A 14513-nucleotide genomic window follows, 5' to 3' on the forward strand; every position below is an offset into this window, starting at 1 on the left:
TATACCTCAATAAAACTGAAAAAAAAAGAACAAATTTAGGTACTATTGGAATTCTCCAAATATTAAAAAAAAAGTCCATGTCCCAACTACTTTACCATATAGAAATTTGTTTTCCAAGAAATTCACCTCCATCTTTTTCTGGAGTACAACAGCAAGTACTCAATCAAAAGATATTTATGAAAAAAATACTTGCCTTGCAAACAGTTAGGTTAAAAGAGCAGCCTTTTTCTTGTCACTGGGTAGAGAAAAGAAAGAATAGCCCAGGCTTCCCTGGTGGCACAGTGGTTGAGAGTCTGCTGATGCAGGGGACACGGGTTTGTGCCCTGGTCCGGGAGGATCCCACATGCCGCGGAGCGGCTGGGCCCGTGAGCCATGGCCGCTGAGCCTGCGCGTCCGGAGCCTGTGCTCCGCAACGGGAGAGGCCACAACAGTGAGAGGCCCGCGTACCGCAAAAAAAAAAAAAGAAAGAATAGCCCATAAGCATTAATTTCTCTACTGATATCTATCTGCCTTCCTAGGTTTGGTCCTCCAACCTCATCTGCCAGATAGTATAAGAAACGATGATCCCCTAATACATACAGTGAGATATCAGTAATAAAAACTGGACAGCTGCCTAGTTCTTCCTCATCTGAACAAAACCCTAAAACTTTAAAAAGAAATAACAGAAATGTAATACCACTTGTAATATCACTTAAAATTATCTCCTTTTTCTTCCTCTTTTTTTTTTTTTTTTTTTATTTTGGCCACGCCATGCAGCTTGCAGGATATATCAGTTTCCCAACCAGGGACTGAACCCGGGCCACGGCAGTGAAAGCACCAAATCCTAACCACTAGACCACCAGAGAACTCTCTCTTCTTCCTTTTTATAAACACATATGAAACCTCAAAACCTCACAGCCTCTCTGAAAGCACTTTAACCCTAATTTATCATTTTTAAGAATTAAAGGAACCACTTTAAAAAATTAGGTGATACAGGTTATAATCAGCATTGTCATTAACTTTGTTACTTAGTGATTCTTTATTATATAAGGAAATATAAATATAGCTTTAATCTAAAATGAGAATTCTCATTTGTATGTAATTAAAAATTCAAGTATTTACCTTAATAATGGCATTTTTTGCCTTATATGTAGCAAAATAGGGTTGTTTCAAAAGCCACAATGATGTAAGAATGGCAGCTGTAGAGGTCTTTACACGAATGACGGGACTGTACTCACAGGATGACGCAGTGAAACCAAAATCACAGAGCAGTCTTCTATCAGACCATCTTATCATCCATTCCAACAGCCTTCTTATACTGCCAAATGTGTTATTTAGTGCTAGAGGAAGATCTTCTCGAGGGTTAATATCATTGCGTTGAATTGCTTTGAAAATACATCTTCTAGTTTCAACAGACTTGGGAGTGTAAAAACTATGGTTTGACCATCTCTGTATTAAAGTTTTCTCTGCGTTGTCATCTTGTATTCTGTAAAATGACTTCTGTTTTAAACCAAACAACCCACTCTTCCCTTCATTTTTACTGACTTCATTCAAAGGGTTCTCTAAAAAAGGCCTGACCCCTTGATTAACCAGTACAGAAGCTGAAAGTGTCTGGTTTTCTGATTTTTCATACTCATACGACTCAGGAGCAACAACAAAGCAAGAGCCAGCTCTAAATACATTCTGGCTTTTGGTTTTGCCCTGACGTCGTTTTAATGTTGTATGTACATCAAAAAGTAAAGAATTAAGTTCATGTTCTCTAAGATGTCCAGAAAAGCTAGTTAGAAATGGAATGCCAGCATCCTTGGAACCAAGTAGGTCTCTTTCAAGAACATAACTCAAGAAGAGTTCAAGGAATTTAATATATTCATCATCGTCACGTTCAAATTCCCAAACACCTATTACAGGAAGTGCATTTTGTAACAACTTTTCATGATCTTCTTTTCTTTTAGGGTTTTCCTTCTGATTACATATTTTCTTTTTTCCATTGGGCTCACCACTCAATGTTAATTCCATGTGATTTGGGGCATTTCTATAGCAAAATAAAATTTAAAAAGATCATTTAATCACTAAAAATGATCTTTTAATCATTTAATCACTAAAAATGATCTTAGCATTTAATCACTAAAAATGATCTTAGCATTGACAATAAAAATTCTCTCTGCTGGTTAAGTCATATCTCTTGTTTTTTGATACCTTGATAACCTATCTTTCAATTAAGGGGCAAAGATCTCTAAGTATTCACTCGAGCTGAACATTCTGAGTCCAAAAAATATAACAGATTAATATCAAAAGGGAAATTTTATGTTAAAAAAGATTAAAATGTGTTCACAGAAATTTCACTATTAAAAAAAAACATGACTTTTTCTGGGGAAAAAAAAAAAGTCCTCTAACAGGTCAGAATTTAGAAATACTATACAAAGTCAATAAAAAATCACAAGCCACCAATACACATCGCAGTTTACAGTTTTCTGTTTCTCTCTTGCATCTACCCCTTTCAGCTTCCCTGTATGACATGCAAGAAGCAGGACTGCCCTCAGGATTCTTTACCACACAAAAGTTGGGTATTTTTCTACACTTTCTGCTGCTATTAACCTGTTGGGCAGGCACCTAACTACCAGCCATAATTACTTTTAAATCTGTTTCCTTTCAACATGGTTCTTAGGGCAGAACACAGATCCTTAGTTCCCTCAATAAAAGAAAGCTTCCAGTTAGGCACCTGGGCTGAAGCCGCCATGTCTCTTCCTATTAAGAATACAAAACAAGCAGTCTCCAAGGTATTCCTGTGCTAACACTGAATTTGTTTGGTGAAACAAGCACATCATTTATGATACTACCAGATACAGTTTAAGCAGATGTTTGAAGTAGATGATATTATTTCACTTAAGCAAGATTATGGTTGATTATATAGTCTTTCAGTCATGAGAAGGATAAACTGCATTGTAGATACTGAATTATAAAGAAAAAAATCTGCTTAAATCAAAGTAACAGAGGTTTAACTGATAAGCAAGAATTTCTCAACAATTTACAGACAAGCTTTAAAGACGAATGTGCAAAAAGAAAAAAAAAGATGAATTTGCAAATTCCTTCCCTGGAAACTCCAAAAATAATATAGCTAACCAAATAACCCTGAACTATTTAAGTCTAAGATAGCTGAAAGAACTAAAAGTCCTCCAGTGAACTCTAGAATTTCATCTACTCATTTTATTTTATACCTTCAGGTGGCAAAATTATTTTGTATCTCAGTAATATTTTAAATGGATTTTCAACAGTTTCATCTTACACTCCTAACATTCTTGTGGGTATGGAGGGTGGTAATAATACAATCAGTGAGGTTACTGGAAATAAAAATCAGTTGCATGAAAATACTGAAAGTACTTTGTTCCCAAAGGAAGTGAATGCTTTCTATTACAAGATCTCAATTGTACCTTTGAGAGAAATGTATCCTACTTTTTTCTCCAGCCAACAAAGCTTCTGAGAAAGTATCAGCTGTATCTGCATCACTGTGGACCACAGAATTCCCTGGTTCTGTGAGTGTGCTCCTGCTCAAACTAGTTCCCAAGGAAAACTTGTCAAAACCTAGAACCTCAGCCGGTTTTTCTTCTTCAGTTGGTTCCCATATATTCATCTCAAAAGAACCTATATTTCTCTGCACACGTTTCAGAGCTTTCACCCTCACTTTATGGATAGAATGCATGATAACAGACATCATTTCTTGAGTTTGGGGACCTAGAAAGAAAAGAACAAAAGGTCTTAAAGTTCATTAAAATGTTTCAACTCAAGACATAAGGGGACGCAATTCTGGTCCCCCCTGGGAACATGAAATCTAACTGATGGCTAAGGCTTAGTTCTACAATCTTACAGATCATGCTTTTTTTCAATATCTGTTAGAAAGGTATGGTCCATATTTTTAAGGTAGAACAGGAGAAGCTAGAAAAGGTCCATTAAAGAACAATAAAAGTGACTCCATAAAAAAGTATGCCCTGGAAAACAAAAAATTTAGAAGCAATTTAACTGGTTCAAAAATCTGATAATTAGAGAAAGAATCACTAACATTCTTCTCACTCCCATAGAGTGGCACACAAGAGAAAATAAGTATAATTTTAGCCAAAGAAACAAAAACACCTTTCTGACTTCAAGTAACAGAAAACAGTAGAAAGGGAGGTTTTTCAAGACTACCTGCATAAAAATTTTTAAGTATCATTAATACATAAACATGACATTTTAGAGATTTCAAAAAAGTCTGAAAAAATATAAATACAATGTAAGTACATTAATGCAATAATGTACATCATAGGATATTACTAGACTTAAATAACTATAGTTCTAAAACAGAGAGTAATCTGAATTCTTTAAAAATTTCTACAACATTATGAATACCTCATTTCATTGTACTTCACAGATATTGCATTTTTTACAAATTGCAATATCTGTGAAGGTTTGGGGCAACCTTCAAGCAAGTCTACTGGTGCCATTTTTCCAGCAGCATTTGCTCACTTCATGTCTCTGTGTCACATATTGCTAATTCTCACAGCATTTCAACTTTTTCATTATTATGAGATTTGTTTTGTTGACCTGTGATCAGTGATCTTTAATGCTACTACTGCAAAAAGATTATGACTTCCTTATGATTATGACTCAGATAATGGTTAGCATTTTTTAGCAATAAAGTACTTTTTAAATTAAGGTATATACATTGCCTTTTTTTAGAGCACACTTAATAGACTATAGTATACTGCAAACATAACTTTTATATGCACTAGGAAACCAAAAAATTCATATGACTTGCATTACTGCATTATTCACTTTATTATGGTGGTCTGGAACCAAACCTGAAATATCTCCAAGGTATGCCTGTGCTTAATGCCATTGAACTGTACACTTAAAAATGGTAAATTTTGTATTATATTTTACCACAATAAAAAAAAATTTTCACAAGGTCATCTTGAATGCATAGTATAAAATAAGGAGCATAAATAACCATAAAAGGAGAATACTAGTTTTCAATAAAATATCTGATTATACAAAGCACTATATATTCATTTTATATATTTTATCTTTTTTAATCCTCTTTCAATACATATTCATAAAGAAGTATTAATATACTCATTTTACAAATAAGGAAAAGAGGCTCAGAGATATGGAGCAACTTGCCTATGGTCACACAGTTACTAACTGACAGAGCCATGACATGAAGTCAGCTTTGTCTGGTTCCAAAGCAACAGAATTGGTGCTTCCGTAATGGGGAAGTGCTTCTGACTTCTCATACTCCTATCTCCAAAGAGAAATGCATAAAAACATAAGCACTAGAAAATAAATGCTTTCAAAACAAAATGAGAATCTTCAGCAATTTATCTATCAGATATCTAAGAAATGACAAATAATACCTTTCACAACATAGTGTCTGAGTCTCTGTTGAAGAGAGTGATATTTTTCTCTTACAGGAACCCTTATGTCCTCAGGATTGGGAAACGCTTTCACAAAAATTTCTGCTACCTTCAGAAAAATTTAAAAATGAGTTTTATGAGCATCATTCTTAATTATAAATAAAATTAAAATTCTTTTAAGTCTCTGATTCTGATTTAGTTTATTTTCACCTACATTTACATTACCTCTCTGATTGGTGGCAGTTCTCCAATGAGGCTCAAAATTAGATCCTGAATAAGTTCTTCAATATTGGAAAATCGAGAGAACGGTAGCATTCTACAAGCCCATTCCACTGCACTGAGACAGTGCTCAACCATACAAGAATCAAACTTCACTTCGAGGTCCTAAATGGATATTGAAAAATATCATTTCCTTTTCACTTTAGACAGATAGACTAGATTCTTCGATCAAGCAATTATTTCCCAAGTAATATTTATTTTTCTTATTCTTGTGTAATTGATACCTTTTTTCCCTCCACATTTTCCCTTGCCTTCTGATATTGCCTGCAACTATAGGATAACTTATCACGGACATGCAGCATCCAACACAAAGCACAAAGTTCTCTGAAGCAACCTAAATCAGGAATGGAAATATGAAAGAAGACTGTATGAGTATATACATTAATATTATAACAACTGTTGGTTATTTTTTTTCCAAAATAAATGTCTTTATACTGTTGATTACAAAAGAAACATGCTCATACTCAATACTTTATATAAAAGTTGTGGAGATCCTTACAGAATTTTTACACATATTATTCCAGAATATTTCATACATGTCATACTCGCATGAAAATATTAAAAACACTTTATAGAGTAAATAAGCTACTCTATTTATTGGTAGTTTACTTGTTTTAAACTTAGAGTATATTGTAAATATTTTTCAAAGCCAATACACATAGCTCTACTTAATACCATATTGTTAATTTATTTGGAAAATCACTTATTAATAGGCATTTAAAGGACTTCCTGGTGGCACAGTGGTTAAGAATCCGCCTGCCAATGCAGGGGACACAGGTTTGAGCTCTGATCCGGGAAGATTCCACATGCCACAGAGCAACTAAGCCCATGTGCCACAACTACTGAGCCTGCACTCTAGAGTCCACGAGCCACAACTGCTGAGCCCATGTGCCACAACTGCTGAAGCTCGCGTGCCTAAAGCCTGTGCTCCACAACAAGAGAAGCCACCGCAATGAGAAGCCCGTGCACTGCAATGAAGGGTAGCCCCCGTTCACCACAGCTAGAGAGGGCCCGAGCACAGCAACAAAGACCCAACACAGCCAAAAATAAATAAATAAATAAATTTATTAAAAAAAAAAAATAGGCATTTAAGTTAAAAAATTTTCAATATTAGAAATATAATTTCCAATATAAAACAATTTTTTTATTAAAAGTAATACAGGTACACAAAGATATATAAAATCATACTATGTATATACAGTTTTGCAACTATCTCTTTTTTTTCACCTAATGTATCTTAGATATATTTCCTTTTTTTTTTCTTTTTCCCTGGCCGCACCACGAGGCATGCAGGATCTTAGTTCCCCAACTAGGGATCAAACCTGTGCCCCCTGCAGTGGAAGCGCAGATTCTTGACCACTGGACCACCAGGTAATTCCCTCAGATATATTTCCATGGTGGCAACATACACATACGGTCTTTTCATTATCAGCACAGTATTGTTACATGAAACTTCCCCGAATCAAATGTAAAATATATCATTACTAATATTTAGGCCTAATTTATAAGCAAACAGCTCATTTTGGACAAACCTATTGCTTTAATGGACACTTCATCAAGCTTGTGGTCTCCAGTTGTCCCGGGTCGAAAGAATGCTACACCTCCTTTACAGAAATTAAGTAATGACTGAGGGAAAGGACTCAATGAAGGAAGGGATCCTTTCATTCGAATCTGAAAGTAAAGAAAGAATATGTTAATTACCAGTCATATAAGTCAATTTTTTTTTTTTATAAGTCAATTTTTAAGGAAACTATAAAGCAACAAACAAGGCAGGTAAGATAAACCATAAAGAGTGGAAAACACAGCATGGTTCCCATACAATGTAAGACAATATCCCTGAAATCACTTGTACTTTCAGAAACGTAGCTCACAAATTTAACTCAACAAATTCACTAGGCTAAATCTCAAAGGAAAAAAAAAAACATTCTAGCCAAATTAACCTCTCTTGTCACTCAGTTTTGCCTAAAAAGTTCTGTATAAAAAGAATTTAATGCTATTTCCCCTGACTTTCCCCAAAGGAATAGTAAAGAAAATAAACTTAAGTATCTAACTCTACCTACGTGCATTACCTAAAAACTAATACAGAAAAAGGTATATCTACATACAAAACTTTAAAAAACTAATCTATAAGTGACAGAATTATAAAGTCATCATTTGGCAACTCCTAATAAAAAAATGACTCTAGCGAGGATCATCAATAAATGCTAAATTAGGTAAAAAATTGATGGGTTGATGGAGAACATGATAGTGGGTGGAATATGACCCAAATTCACTGATCCATCTCATACCATGAAAAGTGAAAGAAAAAGACGTATGTGCAACATGATATGCTGCAGAGGGGAAGTATACAATACCACTTATGAAGGATTCAATTCTAAGAAAATGTTAACCTGAATTTAATCAAATCTGTCTACTTTCATGAGGATAGATTAATTACCAGCTTATAGAAAATAAAAAGAAAGAGGAACAACTTAAATGACACTAAATGAAAAATGACAGACAAATCCAAAATATAGTTCAGGACCAACTACCTAATCTCTCTAACAAATCAAGAATAGAAAATAAAGGAAACTACTGTGTGTTAAAAGGAAACTGTGATAGAATAAAAGAAAAGCGGGACTTCCCTGGTGGCACAGTGGTTAAGAATCTGCCTGACAATCCAGTGAACACGAGTTCAAGCCCTGGTCCGGGAAGATCCCACATGCTGTTGAGCAACTAAGCCTGTGCGCCACAACTACTGAGCCCGTGTGCCACAACTACTAAAGTCCACACACCAGGAGCCCGTGCTCCACAACAAGAGAAGCCAACGCAATGAGAAGCAAGTGCACTGCAAAGAAGAGTAGCCCCCGCTCGCCGCAACTAGAGAAAGCCCACACGCAGCAACAAAGACCAAACGCAGCCAAAAATAAATAAATAAAAATAAACTTATTAAAAAAAAGAATAAAAGAAAAGGGATCTAAGAGACATAAACCTGGGAAGAAAAGGATTAGCAGTAGGCTTGTAATCTATTTTCTCCCTCTACTATTCACTTCCAGAAAGACATGATCTAGTCAAATCCCCTTGTAAGCATGCTAAGGACAGACTTCTTGCCAAACAAATTAATGGTATTTACCAGATGTACAGAGTCAGTCTAGGCTGGTTATTAGAAACAAATCTAGAATGTATGGATTTATGGAGTATGACCCCTGGAAAATGTTACCCAAGCTATATAATTAGAGAGATATAAAAAGGAGTTGTTAAATAACTGAAATAGTTCCCTTTTGTGTCATGACATTAAAAAAAAACCAGGACACATTCTTCTACAGTGAGAAAAGACTTGGAGCAGTGTATGCAATTCCAGAGTTCACTACATATCATCTGTATCTTTTGGCTACCTATATCCTTGCAATTATTGGTGCAGTTTGACCCATGGATGAAAAACATGTGTCTACACAAAAACTTATACATACGGGCTTCCCTGGTGGCACAGCGGTTAAGAATCCGCCTGCCAATGCAGGGGACACGGGTTCAATCCCTGGTCCGGGAAGATCCCACATGCTGCAGAGCAACTAAGCCCATGCGCCACAACTACTGAGCCTGCACTCTAGAGCCCATGAGCCACAACTACTGAAGCTCGCGTGCCTAGAGCCTGTGCTCCACAACAAGAGAAGCCACTGCAATGAGAAGCCCGCGTCTGAGGCCATGCCTCAAAACTTCCTTTATAAATGTCCAGGAGTATTCTACTTTGAGAAGCAGGTTTCGTACTATAAATAAGCCTGAAATTTATGGATTTATAGGGCAGGACTCCTTGGGAAAATATCACAGTTATAAATATTAATAAATATTAGTATATTTAAATTGTTTACCATACTGTTACCGAGTCTAAGCTCATACTGCTTGCTGCACTACAGGCCAATAATCGAGAACTGAGTTCTTGGGGCAAGGAATAACGACTTTATTCGGAAAGCCAGCCAACAGAGAAGATGGTGGGCTCATGCCACAAAGAACCATCTTGCCTGAGTTAGAATTCAGGCTCCTTTTATACTAAAATGGGAGGGAGTAAAGTCAAACACTTCCTGGTTCCCATCAGCCTCTGGAGGGCATGTGTTAATTTCTTCCTCCCTGCAGTCATTCACAGGTGGGCCTGGTCAGGACGTTTCCTGTTAGCTAAAAAGAGGTATTTTAGCTTAATGCTCATTACCAGGGAAGCAGAGTTCCCAAAGATGGGCCATTATGTATAATTCAAGGTTAGAAGCAATAAACCTTTAGTGATTAACTTGCAATAGAATACAAAAGGTTCTTCCCTATTTCAATAGCACATAAGTGACTAGGACATTTCCATACCTTCTGCATGACTTTTCTTGCCCATCTCAACTGCAAGATGTACCACTGTGCTACAGGAAAAGAACACCGAGCTGCCCGGAAAAGCAAGAGAACACGTTGAAGGATTCCAGACACCTTTTGGCGATTATCTTTTTCAGCTTTTAGAAGAAGATCATCACCATCTTCCTAAAAAGAAACAATAACAACAATTTTAGTAGCTAGTAAAACAGAAACTTAAAATGTTAAAGTGAAAATAAAGATAGTGCTTCTCAAAGTAGAATACTCCTGGACATTTATAAAAGAAGTTTTGAGACATGGCCTCAGAGATTAACTATTGCTATTTCTAGTGTCAAGGAAACACTTCTCTCACCTCAAACAATGTAAAGGGGTGAGTCGACTCTAATCCCAAGTCTTTGGCTACAACAGTTGAAGCCATCACCCCGGACTCCATGGGTGGAATGTTACAGAGAAAGCTCCTTTCAAAAAGAATGACTTTTCCCTTCCTCTTCCTGGAAAAATCCCATTATATTTCAATGTCACCTCCTCTGTGAAGCCCTCCCATTCTGTGCTACTATGAGTCTTTGCTCAGACTTCCATTATAGCTTTCACTAATCTATTCTTGCTGATTTATGTATCTGTTTCCCACACTATTGAGAACTACCCAGGAGCAAAGGTCTTGTCATATAGTGCATAGAGTAAACTCCAATATGTGGTAGGATCCAACAAATGTTTCTTGAATAAACACAATTCAAGTCAGTAGCTACAGATTAATTTCCCAGAGAATGAGATAATGTGAATACTGTAAACATTTGCTTCCCCAACCTTCTCCTACCATTGTCACTTCTTAAGAGTATTCAGTTTTTATTTGGGTATCTGCCCCTCTCCTACATAGCCAAATGATTCAAGGAGAGCTGATCCCATATCCCTAGCTGCCAAGGAAGGTCCTAGTCAATTGCCAAGCAGTACTTTGTATTAGCCCTAGTCAAGGTGTTTGATTCGAGGACAGGGAAGTGACCTCAGTCGGTCTTACAAGAGTAACTCTCAGTACTCTTGCTTGGAATGCTGGGAAAGAAATACTTTTTTACTACTTTTCTTTCTCCCATTCCCACTCCCTTTGGACATGGACAAGGTATCCTTAGAAGCTACTGGCAGCCATTCTGCTCCCACAAAGGGAGCCAGCCTTAAACTGAAGCTGACACCTTAGAAAACAAACTAAAAGAAAGAGCCCAAGTCTTTGGTAACATAACTGGACTTCTCAATTATGCCAGCCAATATTTACCACGTTTTCTGTTACTTACAGCCCAAAGGGTTCTAACTGATACAGAGGGACATTTAAGAGAAATCCTACCATTGGAGATTATTTTACTAAAAAATAATAAAATGAAGTACTACTAAGGATAGGTACCAAACTAATATCAGCACAGCATATCTAAAAATATCTTAAATGCTATTTCTAATTCCTAAACCAACATACTGAAGACTCAGATATGAGAGGAAAGAGGAATTACTGAGAAATACCATGGACTACTTATTCTTTCCATTTGTAATATATTACACCTGAAATATCAACAAATGAAATATTTTAATCTACTGAAACGTAACTTGAAATATAACAATGAGAATACAGCAAATAAGTCTAAAAAAAGAAAAAGAAAAAAAGTTGCTAATTCTGAAAAAGTAGTAAAGAAACAATACCAGAATCAATTTAAACAGCTAATTGAATATTAAAACAATTTAAATGTAAATAATTTACGTTAACACTTTAAATCCTAAAACCAGCTATGTTATGATTTTCAATAAGAGCAGAGGAAAAGTTCCTGAGAGGAATACAGTATTGCTATTTATAAGACAGAACTATCAATTGAAAAGTATAGGAGAAAAAAATGACCTTTCAAATCAAAGAAAAATCAGACTAAGTCTTTCAAAAGAGGCACAGACAATGAGATGAATAAAAGACTAAAATAATGTATGGCTTGGGACTTCCCTGGTGGCACAGTGGTTAAGAATCCACCTGCCAATGCAAGGAACACGAGGTTCAAGCCCTGGTCCTGGAAGATCCCACATGCCGCAGAGCAACTAAGCCCATGTGCCACAACTACTGAGCCTGCACTCTACAGCCTGCAACCTGCAACTACTGAGCCCACATGCCTAGAACCCGTGCTCCACAACAAGAGAAGCCACTGCAATAAGAAGCCCACGCACCGCAACGAAGAGTAGCCCCCGCTCGCCACAACTAGAGAAAGCCCGCACGCAGCAACGAAGGCCCAATGCAGCCAAAAATAAATAAATAAATAAAAAATAATGTATGGCTTCTAAATTCTGACATTCTTTTTGCTACCCTAAACAAATGTTTATTTTTTAAAAATCTGGATACAGAGAAATATCTCTTAATTTTGTTTTATTATTGAAATAATTTTAACATTTATTGAATGCTTACTATGTGTCCTAGGCCCTAAAGTAAAAGCTTTTACAGGATATCTCATTTAATACTCTCAATAATGCTGTCAGAGGTACTATCATCAACTTCATTTTACAGATAAGGAAACTTAAACATCAGTTTAGTACATTGCCCAATATTACACAATAAATAAACAGCAAAGCTGGAATCCAGAAGTTAGCTTCAGAGCCTGCATTTTTAACTTGATGATTATTAACAAGTTGATTATTTTAAAAATTGGACAAAATCAACTTTAAATTAATTGAAAGATTAAGCACTAAGCTTACTTCACTAAGAATAGCTGGCTGAGGACAATATAATGGAGGAGCTGGAAGATACAAGCCGACCGGCACTAAGCCCCACAGTCTCTGACTGAAGTCCTTGGCAGAGTTTATCAGAAGCTGAAATGTCTCTGAAAGAATATCTGCATCAGCCATAACTGCTGCTTTCAGTACTTCCTGCACAGAACCAAATAGCAGATCTGCATCTTCTTCTTCAATGGGATCTAGCAAATACAAAATTAGGTAAAGTAGTTAAAATTTATATTATACTTTTCATGTTATTTTGTAGGATAAAATTTCATATCTGAAAAAGCTGATTGCCAAAAATGAACATATTGGTTGACATGCAAAACACCCAAACTTCTAGATAGAAACTTAATAAAGATTCTCTTACTTTTAAGATTATAGGTAATCAGAGCACAAAGACTTTTCCAAAATTATACAAGACACTGTAATAACAATTATATAATAAAAAATTCTTGGAATATAGTTGTGACTCAAAAATAATAATAAAAGAACAAAATATTAATGGGAAAAATAAAATGTCAAGAAAGACTCCAAAATAATATACAACATTACATGAAGGCAGTGAGAGAGTAATTATTTTCTTTTTCATAATAGTCCATCACAGTAGTTTTATAATAAAAAGGACTTGTGAAGCTAAAAAAACCCCCAGCAATATACAAAATAGTCATACAGTATGGCTTCAATTATATAAGTGTATGTACATATGGAGACATGTTCCAGAAGGCAAAATGCAGAGATGCAGGTGGCAGAATTGGAGACTTACGCACTTTTATATTAGGAAATATTTTAAGCATACTTTAAGGTATAGAATATAATATGAAAACACTCACGTACTGACTTCATCCTTGTCTGATATTAACATGTTTCCTACATTCAATTTAGATTAAAAAAGAATGTTGCAAATACAGCTGAAATTCCTTAGGTACCAATCATATTTCACTTCCTCTCTCCAGAGGTAGTCACTATCCAGAATTTGGTGTGGCTCTACTGAAACTCCTATTACACATATGTTGTGTCTTCCACAACATTCTATACAAAGTTTAACTTCTCTTTCATATTTTCCAACTCTTTTCTTTATATCTATACATTTTTATCTCTCTCTATATATTTTTTTTGTGTGTGTATATATACAGAGATAGATCAAATTCATTTTCCAGTTCACTAACCATCTGCTGAGTTTTTTGTTTTTAAATCAGTTTGTTGAGGTATAATTTACGTACACTAAAATTTATCCTTTTTAAGTGTACAGTTCAATGAGTTTTGTTTGTTTTCTGTTTTTTAAAATATTTATTTGGCTGCACTAGGTCTTAGCTGTGGCACGTGGCTTAGTTGTGGCATGCGGGATCCAGTTCCCTGACCAGGGATGGAATCTGGGCCCCCTGCACTAGGAGTGCAGAGTCTTAACCACTGGACAACCAGGGAAGTCCCCAGTTCAATGAATTTTGACATTTTCATCACTCCACAAAAGTTCTTATACCCTTTTGTTGTCAATTCCCCCCTTACTCTCATGTAACCATTGATCTGTTTCTTGTCCCTATCGTGTTGTTTTTTATAAAATCACATAAATGGAATCACACAGTGTGTAGTTTTATTTCTGAGTTCTTTCATTCAGCATAATGGTTCTTCAATTCATCCATGTTGTTGCATGTTATCAGTAGTTTGCTACTCTTTATTAATTATTATTCCATTGTACAGATAAATTGCAATTTGTTCTTCCATCCACAAGTTGATAAGCATTTGAGTTGTTTCAAGTTTTTGGCTATTATGAAAAAGCTGCTATGAACATTCAATATACAGGTTTTTCAGTGGACCTATGTTTTC

At 35.7% G+C, this 14513-nt stretch overlaps 1 protein-coding gene across 15 annotated transcripts in view; it reads right to left on the reverse strand.

Annotated features, from left to right (window-relative positions):
- CPLANE1 (ciliogenesis and planar polarity effector complex subunit 1) overlaps window positions 1-14513 on the reverse strand; it is a 130346-nt gene that overhangs the window by 84190 nt on the left and 31643 nt on the right. For all 15 annotated transcript variants that reach the window (XM_073802062.1, XM_033852804.2, XM_033852803.2 and 12 more), the window contains 8 exons: window positions 12672-12889; window positions 9969-10133; window positions 7178-7316; window positions 5870-5979; window positions 5592-5750; window positions 5367-5475; window positions 3408-3708; window positions 1102-2011 (listed from right to left, as the gene is read on the reverse strand). In XM_073802062.1, coding sequence (XP_073658163.1) covers window positions 1102-2011; window positions 3408-3708; window positions 5367-5475; window positions 5592-5750; window positions 5870-5979; window positions 7178-7316; window positions 9969-10133; window positions 12672-12889 — 2111 coding nt within the window. The remainder of the gene's footprint in view (window positions 1-1101; window positions 2012-3407; window positions 3709-5366; window positions 5476-5591; window positions 5751-5869; window positions 5980-7177; window positions 7317-9968; window positions 10134-12671; window positions 12890-14513) is intronic.

This window comes from Tursiops truncatus, chromosome 3, assembly GCF_011762595.2.
Source record: "Tursiops truncatus isolate mTurTru1 chromosome 3, mTurTru1.mat.Y, whole genome shotgun sequence".
Lineage (NCBI taxonomy): Eukaryota > Metazoa > Chordata > Mammalia > Artiodactyla > Delphinidae > Tursiops > Tursiops truncatus.